The sequence below is a fragment of the Gymnoscopelus braueri genome (assembly GCF_963280865.1).
Source record: "Gymnoscopelus braueri genome assembly, chromosome: 16".
Lineage (NCBI taxonomy): Eukaryota > Metazoa > Chordata > Actinopteri > Myctophiformes > Myctophidae > Gymnoscopelus > Gymnoscopelus braueri.
In genome coordinates this window covers 41,897,130-41,916,361 of record NC_137616.1, presented here as the reverse complement: position 1 = coordinate 41,916,361, position 19,232 = coordinate 41,897,130, and the positions used below count along the sequence as shown (strand labels likewise).

The 19,232-nt window shown below is 40.5% G+C and overlaps 1 protein-coding gene across 4 annotated transcripts in view; it reads right to left on the bottom strand.

Moving 5' to 3' along the window:
* LOC308102605 (unconventional myosin-VI-like) overlaps positions 1-19,232 on the bottom strand; it is a 181,397-nt gene that overhangs the window by 116,102 nt on the left and 46,063 nt on the right. For all 4 annotated transcript variants that reach the window (XM_080452386.1, XM_080452387.1, XM_080452388.1 and 1 more), the window contains exons 5-10: positions 17,763-17,892; positions 15,042-15,147; positions 13,254-13,309; positions 13,059-13,156; positions 12,100-12,264; positions 6,665-6,745 (exon numbers count right to left, since the gene is read on the bottom strand). In XM_080452386.1, the coding sequence (XP_080308512.1) occupies positions 6,665-6,745; positions 12,100-12,264; positions 13,059-13,156; positions 13,254-13,309; positions 15,042-15,147; positions 17,763-17,892 (636 nt within the window). The remainder of the gene's footprint in view (positions 1-6,664; positions 6,746-12,099; positions 12,265-13,058; positions 13,157-13,253; positions 13,310-15,041; positions 15,148-17,762; positions 17,893-19,232) is intronic.

The window sequence follows — 19,232 nt, the reverse complement described above, 5'->3', positions numbered from 1 at the left end:
TTTTGTCGCATTCCTAAACCAATAATTTGATGACCGCCGGAGACATAAATAGTCTCCTTTGTGTCTCCTACAGGAACCGTCCACTGGTCATCAAATTTTTTTTTTTTTTGGGTGAACTATCCCTTTAACCACTTAAACCCCAGCATCCGTATTGTGGGGAAAGCTTTTGCAGAAAATAGCAGATCAACAAGCTCACAAGTCACAACACGTCGCAGCTTGTCGATCAGCTATTCTCAGCGAAAGCTTTCCCCACAATAACAGACAACATGAAAATACACTAGTATTCAACAGTGATGTAAAGTAACTTGTACATTTACTCAAGTACTGTATTTTGAGGTACTTTTTTTACTTTACCGGAGTATTTTCCATTTACAGTACTTTTACTTCTACTCCATTACATCTCAGAGGCAAATGTTGTACTTTTCCTCCACTACAATTATTTGAAAACATGAGTTACTAGTTACTTTGTAGATTTTGATTATTATTACAAAACATACATTAACCACTTCGGCCCTATATATAGGACTTTGGCTATTTGAAAATAGCTGATCTACAAGCTCACGATGCGACACATTGTGAGCTTGTAGATGCTATTTTCAAAAGATTTTAATACATTTGAAAACTTGAAATGGGACATTCTGCATAATGAATACTTTTGCTTTTGGTACTTTTAGTACATTTTGATGGCAATACTTCTATACTTTTACTCAAGTATATTTTGAATCCCGGACTTTTTACTTGTAACAGAATATTTCTACATTGCAGTATTGATACTTGTACTCAAGTAAATCATTTGAGTACTTTTTCCACCACTGGTATTCAACCATATAGGGTTTAAGTGGTTAGGGCACGGCCCCACCGCACTTTTATTTTACCTCTGGGGCGGAATCTGCCAATGCTTTGTCAATGCAAATGCGTGGATTCATGGTCTTGCAGATTTTTTCCAAGAATCCACGCATTTGCATTGACAAAGCATTGGCAGATTCCGCCCCAGAGGTAAAATAAAAGTGCAGTGGGGCCGTGCCCTTAAGCTAAGGTTCTCTCTTGGGTCTTTTAGTGACTGATTTGATGGTAGACTCCATTGGACAGTGCACCTGCTTCCCAAACTAAGGGACGTATTAAATGCTTCTGCTTTGCTTTTGTTAATTGTTAACTGTAACTTTTGTATTGGTACCCTGAACAGGGCTCCCTCATAAAAGAGATCTACAGTATGTCTCAATGGGACGTGTATAAACTAAACAAAATAAAGAAAAATATACCAGCCGTGTTTATGTCACTCTAGAGGCGGACAGACTTTGTTTATTGTGTGAGCTAGGGGAAATTAAAAATGAATTTGTTTGTTTAATTGTCCTGTCTACAGGAATGTAAGGGATGTTTCTTTGTTTAGTTTTTTATTGCTTTTTTGAGAGTGAGAGTTTTTTTGCAATCGTCATTTAAAAAAGGACGTGGTCATTTTCGGGTATTTCGTCCTGGATAGAGAATTTCTCACAGTTCCTAAGTTGTTCCTTGGGGTCATATTAGCCCAGAACAGTTGAGATACTCTCTCCTAAATTAAGTGCATATATATCTTAGCCAAGTCCTCTACTCTTTCTCTTTCTGCAGTATGGGTCATTATTTTGTGGGAAAGGGTAAATGGTTCCAAAGCAAAAACTCTCTAAAACCACTTTGTTATCCAATTCATTTGTCTAAATTGCTTGGTTGCTGCTTACTTGCTACTGTATAAGTCACTTGAAGATTTGTATGGTTTTTGATTAATTAGTCTTTTCATTCATTAGTTTTAATCACTTTGATTTGGTGCTTTTAAACATTTAGCAAATAAACTAATTTAAGACATACCATGAGACCTGTGACATTCAGAGCTACAGTAAAGAACTGCATACTGTATTAAAGAGCAAGGGAACTGTAGAACAAGAGATGATAGAGAAAGAGGCAAATGAAGAAACACTGCACACCATGCACTAAGGTATCTATCTACACTCACACACCAAGTGATCAAACATCTCAAAGTTCACATCTATTTCAAAATCAACGGGGGCGTCCGTTATTAAAACAGAGAGGAACAGCAAGTCACCTTATTGTCCTGTGTGATACAAGATGAGGCAATGTGAAGAGACATACGTTATACCTTTGGTCATTATATGAGGCAATGTGAAGAGACATACGTTATACCAGGGGTCTTCAACAGGGGGTCCGGGACCCCTAGGGGGTCCTCAGAGTTAATACAGGGGGTCCGCCAAATCTTTGTGATATGTTTTTTAGTTTTTTTTATATTAACCACTTGAACCCTAGCATTCCTTTTCTGAGGAGAACTTGAGCCCCAAAAAGCAGATCTACAAGCTCACAACGCCTCGCACTGCGAGGAGTTGTGAGCTTGTAGATCGGCTATTTTTGGCAAAGAGTTATAGGTGTAGAGGGAAAAAAGAGCAGCAAAAGTTTATCTGAAACACAATTTTATACAATAAAGAGGGGGTCCCTGCTTCATCTCTCTCTCAGCTAGGGGGTCCTTGGCCTGAAAACGTTGAAGACCCCTGTGTTATACCTTTGGTCATTATATGAGGCAATGTGAAGAGACATACGTTATACCTTTGGATTCAGAAATAATGTTTTCTTCTGATTGTACCAGACGAGGGGAGTCTCCCATGGGGCGCAATTCAAAGACTCACAGAATGCTTGAAGTCAATTTAATATTGATCATTTAGGGATGCAACTCTCAATTATTTTCTTAGCTATTATTCTATCTATTACTTTTGATAAAAGCTTATTTTTTTAATATATATATCAACGATTCGATTAACCACTTGGGCATTATTCTATATTTGATCGCACAGTGGTGCCATGCAAAAATAATGAAAATATCAGATCTACAAGCTTAAATATATGGTCTGGATGTGGTAAACCCCACCCTTCTGGTGCTCCAACTAGGTCAAAACTAATGATCCCTTTGTCCCATAGACAAATCCTCTACTGGGACTCCCTGGTTCCTCCCCCAGGAGGACCCATGTAAATAATGTCTCCATGTAGCACTCCTCTGCACCGCCGTTTGGATGTCTGGCCTATTTGGAACAGGGACTTTATTCTGGGAATAAGCACATGTTGAACCACTTTCAACCAAATGCTGTAAAATGTTTTCAAAATGTAAAAAAAATATATAATATATGAATAAATTGCTGATCTACAAGCTCACAACATATCTAGCATATAATAGCAGCGACAAAGCGACAGGCTACAAGCCATTTTTAATGGAAGCCAGCGACATACAAACACTTGTCGCCGCATGACGAGCAACAAAAGCTATACAAAAATAAGCTGGCTTCATCTCCACACAACTCCTGTTTGTAATGGGGGGAAAACAAATTCTTCAGAGACATAGAAGTAGAACTATAGCTCCCTTTGCAAAACTTTATTAGTTAACCAACACAGAGTGACGTTTCGGGCCCATGCTCCTCTTCAGACTCTACAAATAAAAGTTTTGCAATGGGAGCTACAGTACAGTGTTCTGTTTCTATAGCGCTTTGATCTCAGTTCACTTTGGGGCCAGCTCCTGCCTTCAAGTGGTCTTTTGGACGTGCACGACTTATGTTCGATTCTGGAAAAACAAAGTCTTGCCCATCGGCCAAGTAACCTATTCTTTTTAACTCTTACCCTGCCAGAGTTTTTTCAGAACAGTCTGTAGCCTCTGCCAGGGTTTTGACCGATTTTGGTACCTTTTCGCATAGCCACAAAATATTTTTCTCAAGTATGATTGATCCACAGAAAATTTCTAATCACAGATGAGATTCAGGTGTGGTTTCACAAATGTCAACGAGGTCAATTTGACCTTGTTGTCATGTGTTGTTTGATGTTTGAAAATAGCTCAAAACCAGTGGTTTCAAACCAAAAAACATTGTGAATTGTTTGTCCGTTTCAATTTTAACATTGAAGTGGATGGAGCAGCAAATCTTTGGAAATTGTTATCTCCTTATTCGTTTGGAATATCGAAAAGGTGTCAATACTAAATAATTAGAGAATCTTTTCAAGACGTTTTTATACGTCTTTGGCAGGCAACAGCTAATTTCTCAAAGACGTTTATAAACGTCTTTGGCAGTTATAGAGTTAATCCAAGCCTTTATATTTTCCTATAAATTTTCTTTCTCTCTCGCTGCTCCCACAAACGTATGCACACTTGATGACGTCAACAAGCGTGTTGAGCACCACTTCAGCGTCAACTCTGCAACAGTGTAGCTACTATGAACTATAGGCTGCAACTATCTGCATTATTTTCTTTGCGATTATTCTATCGATAACTTTTTTCGATCGATAAAATAAACGAGAAGCGTAGGTGTATGTATTTCAGATTACTCTGTGAGCTCGTAGATTGGCTATTTTCACTATTACAAAATACATTAAAAAAGAAAGTAGGCAAACGTTGGAAAGAATCGTGATATTGATTTGAAGTAATATCGCCCAGCCCTATTAAAGATGCATGCGCACATTCAGAGTAAATTACCATCAAAGAATTTAATTTACTATCTAAGAGGGGAAACAGTTGCCCTGCCCCTTACTTAAAATACTAATTAATTAGCTGGACACAGAGGGGGAATTCTGTGTACAGCCACTAGAATGGAAGGCTTCTGCATAATTAATCAAAGAGGCGATGGAGGCACGTAAAGAGCTCATTTCAGGAGGCCAAATAAGTATTCTCATTGATGTGGTGCGGAGCATCTCTTTAGACCCGTGCACTGCCTAATTAAAATACTCCCTGCGTTCCTAGAGGGTGTGTGTGTGTGTGTGTGTGTGTGTGTGTGTGTGTGTGGTGGTGTTAGTGGATGCCTGGACATGAAGAGGTTCGTCTTGGACAGACCTTTAATAACACTCATGATATATGTGAGATTGTCTTGGTAATAGTGTTTCACTATATTCCATATCCATAACTTCGTCATGGTGGTGTTAACGGCATTCAATCACATTTTTGATTAAAAAAATGTAATGGATTTGGAAGAGAATTGCAGAGAGGCTTATCCACACACACACAGGCATTTGTCATTTGACAAACACACACACACACACACACACACACACACACACACACAGTCTCACACACACACATCAATCAGTACTCTAAATAAAAAACGTAACAAGATTATTTTTGAGGTGGAACTAAGTTCCCTTGTAGAATTTTAATCCTGGAATCCTGGAATTCAGACTATATTATACTATACCATGCTACAATATACGCTATGCTAATACTACTAGAGCCCTGCATCAGTATTTGGATCCTAAATGGGACCCAGCGCAAATATTGCGGCAGCAGGCAGTTTTTAAATGCTTGCGGGCTGGAAAACAGCCCGCACTTTAGCTTGATTTAATGACGTGCATCTTATGGCTAATAGAGATGCACCGATACAGGTTTTTTCAATTCCGATCCGATCCGATATATCAATTAGGATATTTTTCGATATCCGATATATATGCCGATATCCGAGCAAAACTTTAAATACAAAAAAAAATGCATTACCTTTCAATTAAAGGCATTTATTACTGAATATTTTAAAGTACAATAACAGTAGAAAAAAAAACAAATACACTATGATCTATCACCAAAAGAAAATACCTACAAATAATAAATTAAAACAATGTGCATACTTAGCTGCTTCTTAAAATTGTATTAAATCGGTGCAACTCTAATGGCTAAATGCAGAGGAGAACATCATTTCAAAGCATTGTTCCCAACAGTTTATGTGCATAATGCATTCTGTTTAATAACATCCAGTCCAGCCAAGCCCACGCTGACCGGTGTGCTAATGGCTGTATATCCGTCTCTCTCTCTCACCCACTCTTCCCCTCTCTCTCTCTCACACACTCTCTCTCTCTCATTCTGTTTGTAATGTTTTTGTGTCTGATGGAAATATTACTGCTCCCCTACATGCGCACGGGAGCGTCACTAATTAACTGCGGTCGTGGGCGTGAATGGTCAGAAATTCAGTGGGAGCGGGACTGGGAAAACAGTCCAGGCGCAGGGCTCTACCACCACCAGACCATGTCATCAGGCTCATGTCACTAATATGACTCAGCCATAACCATATAAGGAGTGCCCAGTGTGTGTTGTCTAACCTCAATGTGTCGCCATGGCATCAGGCACAAACAAATCAGTCAGCTCCACATATTGGTACAAAAGGGATGCATGCCCATATATGGGCATATATACTGTACTGATTACATCAGGGATCTCCATATATGTGCATGAAAGGGACAAGGACAGACCGATACAGAGATCTCCATATATGGGCATAACGGTTCGGATGCAGTGGTGCAACGTAGTTGTGAGCAGCCTGAACCTCTAGTTACTAGAGGTTCAGTGCGTATCGTATCGTATCGAAATCGTATCGAAGTTGTGTGCCCAATATCGTATCGTATCGTTTCGTGAAATTAGTCGGCACACCCCTAGTGTGTGTATATAGATATACTGTATATATATATATAATTATATATATATATATATATATACACCGTATATCTAGGTGTGCCCTGGGATTTTTTGGCTATGCCAGGTGTGCCTTGGCACAAAAAAGGTTGATATACACTGCTCTAGTAGAACAACACTCCACTGACTTAGAACTTTGTCTTGAAAAGAAAAGTGCATAGAGATGCTAGGGTAGGACAGAGTGAATGAGACGGTGTACTGTACCTCGGAACTCTTGCGATTCTGCAGGATCTGTTTGTCTGTGTCTTTGTTGGAAAAGAACCTTGTGCATCCTCTGTTCAGGTACTGCAGGGGAGAGAGAACGAACACGACAACAACATCAGTGAATGCAATACACTCACCAGAGAAATTCCACTGTGTGAACCTCTGCGCGCGCGTGCGCGTGCGTGTGTGTGTGCACGTAGACAACATATCACTCCTCCGCCACATTCTTCCCTTCGCCCCTTGATCATTCACAATTCACCACAGCAATTAACTTCACATTTACATAAAAGCCTGACTCGTGAGTCTGGGTTAATAGGTTCTGGATCGGTTCTGAAAGACTCGCCCGGTGGTTTACTGTCACATGAGATTCAGGCTGACGATAGAGCTATGCAGAAAACGTCCCCCAGGCGGGAATGAGGGAAGGAAGGATGAGAAACGGAAATAAAGCAATAAACACGGCAACATTGTGTCTGTAAGCTGGAGATTATCCTGGTTAGAGAAAAGTAAGGTTAACCCATTCAATCCAGGAACGCAACTGTGTCATTTTAGTTTTATTTGGCTATTCAAAAATAGCAGATATACAAGCTCATAGTTCGGCACCGAGTGCAGTGCAAATCTTTGAATACATATATTTTTAAAGCACATTTTTAACATTTTAAACTAAAATCATTTTTAACTTAAATCTTTGCTTCTGGGGGGGTCCCTGGAACAACATATTTTGAGATGGGGGGGTCGGCGGCCAAATACATATAATTTTGGGGGTCCTTGACATGAAAAGGTTTGAGAACCACTGATACAGTAACAAACGTTTTTCAGAAAACCGTTAGGATTTAGAAGACATTTTGTAGAATCGGAACCTCAGGCCTTAATGGGTTAAGCTCGACAGACGGACGTGAGCAAAGACTTTCATTATGATTTCACACCAAGTTAGGGCCGACACAATCCTGAAATCATACTTGGCGGTTAAATTGTCCCACAGAGGATTTTACTGTGCATGTACATATTTAGCTGGTGCACGAGCTACAATGGGTGAGCTGGGGGGCTGCAGGGCTTGCATCATGTTTAGTTTAGTTTAGTTTATTTCATGTCAGCTGACCCTCATAGATGGGGACACTTTCATCACATCACTCGACAGACCAGACACGTCCGCTGCCACAATTTTTCAAACGTTTTCCGCCTCAAGGCTAATTCAGATCAAAAAGATTCACGACGAGACCAAGCCGCTGCTAAGTCACGACGATGCTATTGCAACCACTTGCAACAGAATCCCTGCCCCATCACCATGAGACGTCAACATTCAGAAAAAAGAAAGTGACACATCCTCTTAACTTATTTAGATTGTTTTGGGGGCTTTTTTATGCCTTTATTGATAGGATAGTAGTTTGACAGGAAAAGGAGAGGGAGATGGGGAGTGACATGCAGCAAAGGCCGTCGTGATCGGGACTCGAACCCGCGACGCACTGTCAGGCTACTTTCGAGCCTAGGTGCCCGGACTGCTACGCCAGCGATCCGGGCCACATCCTCTTAATTTTGACAGTAAATTTGTATTTAGTTTTAGTCATAGTCTTTTGAATGAAATTCCGTTTAGTTTTTTGTCATATTTTAGTCTACTGAAACGATTTTAGTCAACTAAAAAACTGTTTTCGAGGGCCATGATGGTGTCTAAATGCCTGATTTATAGCGAAAAATTTGAGCAGATTTTTTTAATTTTCGGAGCGCGACAAAGCAAGTATAAAGTGACTTGTTTTAGTTCTGCTGGATCTCTTCTCCAGTAGTCCCTCCCTAACATTTTAGTCTTGAGGTAATTAAAACGATAACAAATGTGAACCCAATACGCCATGAAGTAATTATGCTATTAAGACGGGACCTGACCCAATTCTGGATTCATTATGGCAATAAAGAAAACAATAATGCAATTCATAACTGAATCGATGCGTTTATCCCGTCCCTGGGAGATGTCGTCTGACACCAACTTTAATTGTTTTGTCACATCTCAGAGCTGCAGGGTAAAAGCAGATGCATGAGCCTATTAGAAGCAGAAAGCAACGCAGTGGGCACAAACTCCTCAGTGCGAGAATACTTCATTAGGAGCCCCAAAAGAGAGAACAGACGGGAGACAGTCAGTCAGACTTACATCTACACTTTATACACTCATCCCTCACGACGTAATGTCTTACACATCTCATTTTAAAATGATCACAGTGGAAACAAGCCGTCAGCTTTCTCGTGTTTTTGTCCTTTTGATTATGGTGGGCCATGTATCTGAATCAGAACAGAACCTGTGTTCCACTGAATCCAATATGTGGTAGTTATTATTTAGTCAGAGGCTCTTGTAAATAATTTTAATTGGTTCAATGTTCATAAAAACCCACACACACACGCTGGCAGAAAATAGCAGATCTACAAGTTCTACAGATCTACAAGAGCATGTAGTTTGGCTATTTCTGCTACTTTCGTGTGATGCAGTAGTATGACGAAGTAGGGCATGAATTGTTCAAATGTTAAAAAGTTGAAATATGGATATACAAGGTTTCTGCCCGACAGTGTCAATATGTTGTTATATATATGTTTTTCATGATCAATATAAATATCAAATCAAATTAGATACACAGACAAACAGGCAGACAGGCAGACAGACAGACAGACAGACGTATACGACAGCAACTTTAAGTTGACAGTGAATGACGCAGCTGAGAACGGGGCCGTTGAATTCTGAAGCCGACAATAAAGGGATGATGACTTGGCAAAAAAAGAAAGAGGAAATGGTTCTCGGAGGGCGCTTATACCTTCAGGAGCAGAGATAATGGGAGGGAGTGACTCAGCGTTCTCCTCCAGTGCCCCCCCCCCCGGCCCACCACCACAGATCCAAAGCAGACAGACGAGTCAAGGCTCGTTTCAAATCTATTTGATGTGAATCCGTTCAGCGGGGTCACAGCGGTCATATATATATATATATAGCAATATACGTTTTTTTGAAAACTCTTAGGATTTAGAGCAATGGTTCTCAAAAATAGCAGATATACAAGCTCACAGCGCGTCACTTCGTGCCGCGCTGCGAGCTTGTACATCTGCTTTTTTTTTTAAATGTTTTCGAAAAATCTTGTAAGTGTGAATAATGTTTGAATTCTTTTAACACAAATCTTCTCTTCTGGGGGTCCCACTCCCTGGCACAACACATTTTCAGATGGGGGTCCATGGCCAAATACATATCATTTTTGGGGGTCCTTGGCACAAAAGAGAACTACTGATTTAGAAGGCATTTGTACAATCGGCCTCAGGTCTTAATGGGTTAAAAAAAAAAAGGGCGGAGTGGGGTGGGGTGGGGGGGGGGGGGTCAAATGGTTTATAACAATGTTCCATAAACCTCAATCTGCCCCTGCAGCACGCACTCGAAAAGGACCGTCTTCTAATTCAGTGAAAACAATATACGAACGCTGGCAGGCAGGGGGGCGTCCCGAAAGGTCAATAGTCCCGGTTTAATTGAGGAATCAGTGGTAAATGTCAAAACCATTATCTCTGGATCATCCCATATTACTATCTCCATTATTGCCCACGTTGCTCTCGGCTTGAGATGTAGTTTACACCTCCCTGAGAGGTGAATAAAGCAGGGACCTCTAGCCTTTCCTTCCCATACCTTTCACCACTGTAATAATACAATAGGAAAGCCTTCAAAATAATGTTTACAGGTGAGAGTGGGGTTAAGAGCAGAAGGGGATAGGCGCAGGTGCTCATTTGATCACCCTCTTCAGGCCTTTCACAACCTTACTATCTATTAAACACATTGAGAAGTGAGACCGACAACACCTAAAGAGGGCAAAATTATAAAATCATGTTTTGGTGCCTAAGAACATCCAAGCTCAACTGTGGCTCAGTGATGCCATCTGGTGGTCAAGGCCTGAAGTGAACAAAATATATAGGATCTGTTCATTTGTATCTCCAACGCGCACCAGTGGTTGTAAAGGGCTGTAAAGTTTTTAAGAGTTCTAAGCTGGTCGCCATTATTGTTGTTTACAACAGCAAAATTGGAGGCAAGCTCATATTAGCTGTATCTAAACATCTGGAGTTATATGACATGGCTCATAGAAATGACCACAACAAAGATAGAAGAACTAGTATAATATGCTCCCATATTATGGGAGCATATTGGCCAGACACTGGATGTTCTTTGTAGGTTTATGTGTGTGTGTATGGGTTTTATATCTGAACTCTGAAATCCATAAATTCCCTAGCAAAGTTTTAAAATGGTCTTTAAGTCATGGCTTCATCTTAACACACCATAGTTAAATTCTTACCCTGGATAGCCCGCTCCCCATCTGCTTTGGATGCTACTCTTAGTGCAGTGGTTCCGGGACCCCCAGGGGGTCCCCAAATACTTTCGGGGGGTCTCCAGATGATTAGCTTAATGTGCAACATTGTTTTCTTACTAAACCAACATACTGTACAGTATAAGTGTATACAGGGTATCTTCACATTTCTAAAGTGACAATTTAAGCACTTCTTAATGCCTCTGAAATAATAAGACCATTACTACGTCAAAGGTAACAAACAAACTATGCTATAAACATGGTCAAACATTGGCCAAATTGTCAAATATTACTTAAGAGGCAAAGATTGTGAAAATAGCCGATCTACAAGCTAACAACGCCTCGCGAGCTTGTAGATCGGCTATTTTCACAATAATTATCTGTGGAAATCTGTAGAAATCTGTGGCTATCAAACAAAATTAACACCTCAACTCCTACAATTCCAAGTGCTTGTCAGGGTGGGGGGTCCCCAGTTCAAATATGATTCTTTTGGGGGGGTCGCAGCCTGAAAAGTTTGGAAACCCTTGTCTTAGTAGTGTACTTCTTGTCCTGTACTGTATATATTGTTCCAAAGGATTCTCATTTATTTGTTTTACGGTTGTTTGCGCAGCATGTGCGCGTTTGTTTTATGTCTCACATGTGGACCACAAATCGGCTTTTTTGTGTCTAATCCACGTTGGCGTGTACCTGGAATCAAATATTTTGAGATGGGGGTCCACGGCCAAATACATATCATTTTGGCGGTCCTTGACATGAAAAGGTTTGAGAACCACTGGTCTACTGGACGTGGGGCCTGAGGGGTTCCATTCTCTGTACACATGATATTGTTAGGGGTTCACTAAAGCACCGAGTCATCTCATAACTTACTGTATGAGTCATTATATTATGCCCATGGATTAAAGCAAAAACTAACTTTTGTTGAGCAAAGGCCCAATCTGCGATTTGTGAAACGGTGTGAAAGGCTTTACCTACAGGCATTGGGTTATGGTTACGCTCCGCTATTTTTGGTTATGCACCGTGTTGCACACCAAAAATAGCTACACGTTCACGTAGATCTGCTATTTCTCCGCAGTAGTTAAAAGAAAGCCAAGAGTTAGTAACCTTAATCCATGATTATCCCCCTGTCCTTACCCTGAATGTGTCTGGGGAGGCCAGGTGGAACTTGTCCCTGATATCCTCGGGGGCTCCGGCACAGAGCCGGTAGAAGATGTGGTAGTTCCTCTCATCAGGGCCCTGCCTGCAGATCCTCGACTTCTCCAGGAGGTAGTGGGACACGAAGCCTCCAACCACAGTGTTCTAAAACAAGAGAATACAAAACCAAAAAGACAAAGGAGGAACTTCAGACGGAATGCTTGAGAATCCTGGATCCTTATGCTAACATAAAGCCACCTTCAATGGCATTATAGAATGGCATAGAGCAGTGGTTCTCAACCCTTTTCATATCCATTATCCATTATTTATTGGGCATTTGAGCCACACACCACCATTTTGATGAGATTTAGCCTCTCAGACCCAAAACTTTGAATATTTTGTTATCGTTGGATAAGATTGTCCACAATTCCATGCTGTATTGATGTTGTACCATAGGAGAGATAACAGGCAAATGTTGATCAAAATAACAATTCTTCTACGTTCTCTAATTGTGTAGACTTCTTGTAAATTAAGTAATGCAGATGTTTAACAATAATGTAACTCTTGAGAGCGTAAAATAATTGTTTGGTTTCATTTTACGCTCTCAACAGTTAAAGATCTATAAGGGTCCATTTGGTTACCAACTCTCCATTTAGCTGGGGACCACCTGGAAACTCCTCAAGGACCACTGGTTGAGAACCACTGGCATAGAGAATAACACAACACAAACTATAATGTACTGTCCCTTCTGTCATAGTGGTAGGAGCTAGGCAGGGTAATTCAAAACAAAAACCACCAGCTCCACCAGATTATGCTAAAAGTTGAAGTACCTCAACTTCTAATGAACTAATCTATAACTATTGTTCTTCAAAAGACAAGGAGTAGTTAAAGCAGTTTAGGGGCAGGTATATAGCAAAGTATAGTGTTCCTTTGAGGGTGAGTACACTGGTGCACTGTACCTTTTCGTTGAAGTGAATCTCCACAAATTTCCCAAAGCGGCTGCTGTTGTTATTCCGTACTGTTTTAGCGTTTCCAAAAGCCTCCAGCAGTGGGTTGGCTGCATCGTTCAAAAACATAAAAACACTTGCATTAGAAAGCAGACACTTAGAATGAAACTAATGTCTTCCATAAGATAAAGAAACAGCCATTCTTACCTTCAACTATTCTCTCGTCTATGTCTTGACCTGTTCCATAGGAACTTGTCAAGTACCTGTTGGCAATACAATTGAAGCAGTTGAGGCATTACATTGTTTGACTCGGTTCCACAGATAAATATCGTGAAAATAGCTGATCTACAAGCTCACAACGCCTCGCAACACGAGCCGTTGTGAGCTTGTAGCTATTTCCAAATGTTTTGCCTCTTTCTTATATCATTTGACAATTTGACCAATGTTTGACCAGTTTCAATAGTAGTTTGTTGATTATTTTTGATGCAGTAATGGTCTTTTTTCACTTCATTTCTTATTTTTTTAGGTATTAAATAGGTCTTAAAAGTCCTTAAATTGTCACTTCACTGTCATCTGGGTACCCCCCCCAAAAAAAATATGTGGGGACCCCCCCAGGGGGTCGCCACCTACAGGTCGAGAACCACTGATTTAGAGGACATGTTTAGGGGTCTGGGTTGGAGTTACGGTCGATTTATTATTACAGAAGTTGCAAACATCAGATACAACGAATATCGCTGTAGTAGCGTAGCATACAGATTACTTGTTGGTAAGCTACTAAAGGAAAACAATAGCCAGCAGTTAACAATACTTCACATCCCATCAGATGCTCAACGAGAGAACGGAACTGCCTAATCTAAAGAAATGACATAATTTCACATCTGGCAAATATTCCACTTTCTCCATGAAAAGGTTTGGATTTCCCCCAGGCAGGCCCTGGCAGGCCCATGCTCATATCTTTATTTCACAGTATGCATTAGATTTGACCTATTTATTTTATAGGCATTAAAATAAAAGTGCTAAATGTGTATTAATGTGCTGTAGTTTTTTTGTTAGTTTTTTTTCACTTTTTCTTCGCTTTATCTTTCACTTCATCAGCTTATAAACACTGAACATCACCTTTCCTACAAAGAGAGGAGTGCGCGTGACTCTCACCGCCGATAAGCCTGAGTCATACTTAGTTGCGCACCAGTGTCATGGACCAACAATATCTAGAAGCTCAAAATGCATCACAGGGCAACGCGTTGTGACCTTATAGATGGGTGTACAACACCTGCACACAACTAAGTATATCCAAAGCTATTCACCTGTATGCGTAGCGAGTCCATGAACGCACCACTTAACATTTACTGCAGAGCTTATATGGTTTGAACTTTGCCCTGGTTTAGAGTGGCCCATTTCATTACACGTCCACTATTTCCTGAGCTGCACGACACAACTTAATCTTTCAACACATCTTAGAACTGATACAGATTTGGGGAAGAAATGTTACATGTAGGCGTATAAGTAGAGATGGTTTCTTTACAATTCTCTATTAAGGATAACAGGTTCTAATGTTGGAATAAGTGTCCACATTTATCCTGCTTTCAGACTGCTGAATTACCAGACAGAGCTTTATTCAACATGTCTATTTAAAATGATAAACCAAAATCTCCTTCGTTTAGGTCCCAAACTATAGGACAACTGAACAAAATATTGATGCTACACATGGCTTCCCAGGGCCAATGAACCACTTAAACCCCTCTAGTCTACCCCTCTAGGACCGGAGTTGCAACTGTATTTGGACCGAATGTTTCCCCCCAAAATAGGCATGCTGATTAAGTGGTTAACTACTTTCACCCTAGTGTATCTATTTTGGGCATGTCATTACAAATGAACATTTTCTAAAATAGCTTGTATATGATCTATTTTATAAATAACTAAATAAATACATTTGAATCAAGTGGAAAACTCTACACTAGAAATGATGTGGTGCAAAGAGGACAATGTAATCCTGACCTGAGAACAAACTTGGTATTTTCAGTCTTTCCAGCTCCGGACTCTCCTGAAACGATGATGGACTGGCTCATCTTCAACACCCTCATGTCCCTGTACGCCTTGTCAGCTGAAACACACATATATATACACAGCGATTTTATGAAAGACATTTTTACTATTTTTAGCCATTTTAAACCTAACCCTAAAGGAGATCGGTTAGAACCTAACTTCTAATGACAAATCCTAAGCCCAACCTGTATCTTTTCTTAATTGTAAGGCCAACTCTAAAGGACCAGGACAATTGTCTTTACAATGTCTATTTTTACACTTTCAAATTTGTTCCAATGTAAAGTGCTTTTTGTTATAATACTCTCTATAATTCTACTATACTTGTGGGGACATTTGGCCTTCACAAGTATAGTCATAAAAGTGCACGCACGCACACGCGCTCACACACAGAAGTGACAGGTGGAACAGATGCTCTGCCATTTATTTATTTAATACATTTTAATTTCTTCTTCTCCCCAGATAAATAAAGCAAACACAGCAGCACCGTTTATCTGACGTTCATGCCAATGAATACACAGTTAATTGAATCAATTTTAACTGAATCAAGAGAGAGATGATGTGAGACACAAGCTTCAGAGAGAGAGAGCGAGAGAGAGAGAGAGAGAGAGAGCGAGAGAGCGAGACAAGGAGTTTGAAGGCTAATTCATACTTATATACAACCACATTGTACAACAAAAACAATATTGTTTTTGTCATACAATGTGGTTGTTCAACAAGTGAATGAATTCACCTGAATGACCTTAGGCATGAATGACCTTAACAGAGAGCAAGACAGAGACAAAGAGAGGGAGCATGGTACCGGCTCTACTCACTTTTGGTACCAGCCAGGTACAGTTTTCACTGCATAGAGCTCAATGTAGGGGTGCAACTGTTAATGGAACTAATCAAATTAATCGATGATCAAGAAAAAAATACATAATTTAATAAAATAGTTGATTAATCTATCCATATTTTGGTCATGTCATTATATGCGAAAATAGGGAAAATAGATGATCTACAAGCTAAAAAATGTGTTTTGATTGTGATACCAATACATAACTTGGAGTATACTACGTTAGTTAAATTGATCTCGTCGGAACACTTATTGATTGATCATTAAAATAAACTTGCCCACCCATCTGACCACTTAACACGGCAGTGTTAATGAAGTCCATGATCATAACACCAGAGGCAGCTCCACAAATCATGTTCAACCCAGATTTGGCTCAACTAAGGGAATGAACTCGTTCTCATGCTATTCATCAAAAATGTGGAATGCCCTACCAAAAGGAGTAAAGGAGTGTAAAACCCTACTCACTTTCAAAACTGCCCTAAAGATACACCTTCAGGAGGCTGCAATTCGAAAATGGCCCCTGTCTAAGTCTTAACCTACCCCCCCCCTTTCATTTTCCTCTTTTGTATATATATTTTTTCTCTCTTCATACCAGTAACCTGAAAGCTGATTGTATGACATTCTGTATAGTAGTGTGTATATCTGTCTGTCTCTTATATGTCATCATGATTTGTGTGCATGGGGTTCTCATATTAAACAAGCTGCGTGCTTAATGAGATTTCCAGTTTAGTAGACCTTGTATTGTGAATTTGTACTTCCATGTACTGCTATGTACTGTCATGTACTGTTCTCATGTCTTACAAAATAAAGTACATCAATCAATCAAGTCATGTGGCTGCTGTGTTAAGTGGTCAGATGGGTGAGATTTTCAAGTAGGCCCACAACAGGTTGGGAACCACTGTGTTAGTGTGACTCTCTCTCTGACCAATCAATCAGTAGTCTGCAGTGTTTTCACGTCACCTTTTGGTATGGCCACAGCTCGATTGGAACCTTGACGGAGGCGATACCAAAACAAAGTACCATGTAACAGCCAGGTACTATCTACAACCTCTGCCCGATGGAAAACCAAAAAAGGCGAGTATAGAGTATAGAGTATCGAATCGGTACATGCATTAGAAAAGCACCGAGAGACGAAAGTGCCGCTCACAACAAGCACTATAACTAACTCTATAAAGATGTGGTGCGATGTGACTCAAAGCACAGTCACATCGCACCACATCGTGAGCTTGTAGATCTGATATCTTCAACGCACGACAAAGTATAAATCAGGCATAAGAGAGACAGACAGACGAATGACAGACAGACAGACAGCATGTGGAGGCAGGTTCACACTCCCCAGACTCAACCCCCGAGGGTGATATTCAGCTTCATAAAAGAACACCTGACCACAGGCATCCTGAAATGCTGAGTCACTCCAAACCAAATCTGAGATGTCAAGTTTGCAACTATGGGCAATTATGGACCCTGACTCATCACTATTGGACAGTTTTTAAAACTGGCAACAAAAAACAGGCAACAACGACAACAAAACAATCTCAAGTTTTTTTTCAATCTCAAGTTTTTGCCAAAGTGCATTTAGCTGACATTTTTATTTAATGACTGAATTCAGTCCCCAGACATTAGGTGAATGATGAAGGGAGGGTGAGAGAGTGAGAGAGGGAAAGTGAGAGAGTGAGACAGAGTGAGAGTGAGAGAGAGAGGAAGGGGTGGGGGACGGGGGTGTAGAAGAGAGAGAGAAAGGGAAACTTTCCCATTTCAATTAAAGGAAGATGAGTAAAATCCATAACTGCTTAGATCCTGTGTACGACGGAGCATACTGTACGAAATCGGCCTTTACTCACCAATGGCATAGACGTGGGGGGGCAGCGTGCCGAGGGAGCGCCCCCGGTACTGTGTGATGGTCTCTGGGGAGTACAGCTTAGGGAGGTCATAGTACGGGTTCACTGCTATCAGGATGTTGGCTACAAACGTCTAGTTGGTAGAGAGAACAACAGAAAGAAGAGTCAGAATCATCTTTATTGTCACATCACAGGTTTACAGGTGTAAAACACTGGGTGAAGTTTTTGTGCAAGCTCCATCGAAGGAATAAAAAAAACAACCATAGCATATCCATCCAAAAACATGTGTGTACATGAGATTTCAAAATAAGGTGCCTGAGCATAGCAGCTGGTATCTGTTCCTAGACATTAGTGCAAGAAGAGTATCAGTATCAGTGTACATGAAGATTAAGATGCAGAGTATCGGCAAGTGTCAAGTTCAACCATATAGTCCTCAAAGGTTGCTTTACTGGTATAATCCACCAGGTAGGTCCATGAGTAAAAACTAAAAAGTCCCAGGCCAATCTGATGAAAGGCGATGATCATGCCTTGTTCAACAGTCTGATTGTAGCCGGGTGGAATAATGGAAGTTAAAAGAAACCACAACACCCCCCCCCCCCCCCCCCCCACAACAAAAACGTGTACTCAGCCCCAAGCTAGTAATTTTTGCTTTAGATGTGGCCGAGTACATATTTTGTCTTACTCAGCTACTTCTCCTTAGAAAGAAAGTAATATACATTTTAATTATCTCCATTAAAATATTTTAGGAAAATCAAGCCTAAAAGTGACTGAAACAAAAGATGCATCTTAATTAATCCAAGCCGGTGGTTCTCAAACATTTTCATGTCAAGGACCCCCTGGTCTCGCGTAGCCAAGACAACTATTCCACAATCTCCGAATGCTATATAGAGTCTGGAACTACACCTCCCGAAATCCGATCAAGGAAGCTGGCATCTGTTCGTCATTTACGTTCAAAATATATTTTAAAATATCTTTATATTTTATTTTTAAATTTTCATTTCTGCTAAGCAGCAAGATATATAATGTGCTTAGATGATTTTGATTTAGATTAGGATACATTTGCGCAACTGTAAAGACGAAGCAGAAGCGGGGAGGAGGCTTCACATTCGCTTTATCGCTTGTTCATGATCGGAGCTTCCGTGCTCCAGACTGTATGACCGGAAGCAGGGATGCATTGGGACGCGTTAACACACAGTGCAACCCCTTTTTTGAGCTGGAGCACGCGAACGACCCCTAAACTGATATGTATTTGGCTGCGGATCATCTTAAAATGTGCCAAAGACCCCCATATGAGTAGTTTTGATGTTTGAAAATAGCAGATCTACAAGCCGAGTTTGTAGATGGGCTATTTTCAAATAGCTGAATTTTCCTGGGGACCCCCTGGCACCACCTCAAGGACCCCTGGGGGTCCCCAGTCCCCACTTTAAGAACCACTAATCTAGGATATTATTCATTCAACTAGCCTCTGGTAAA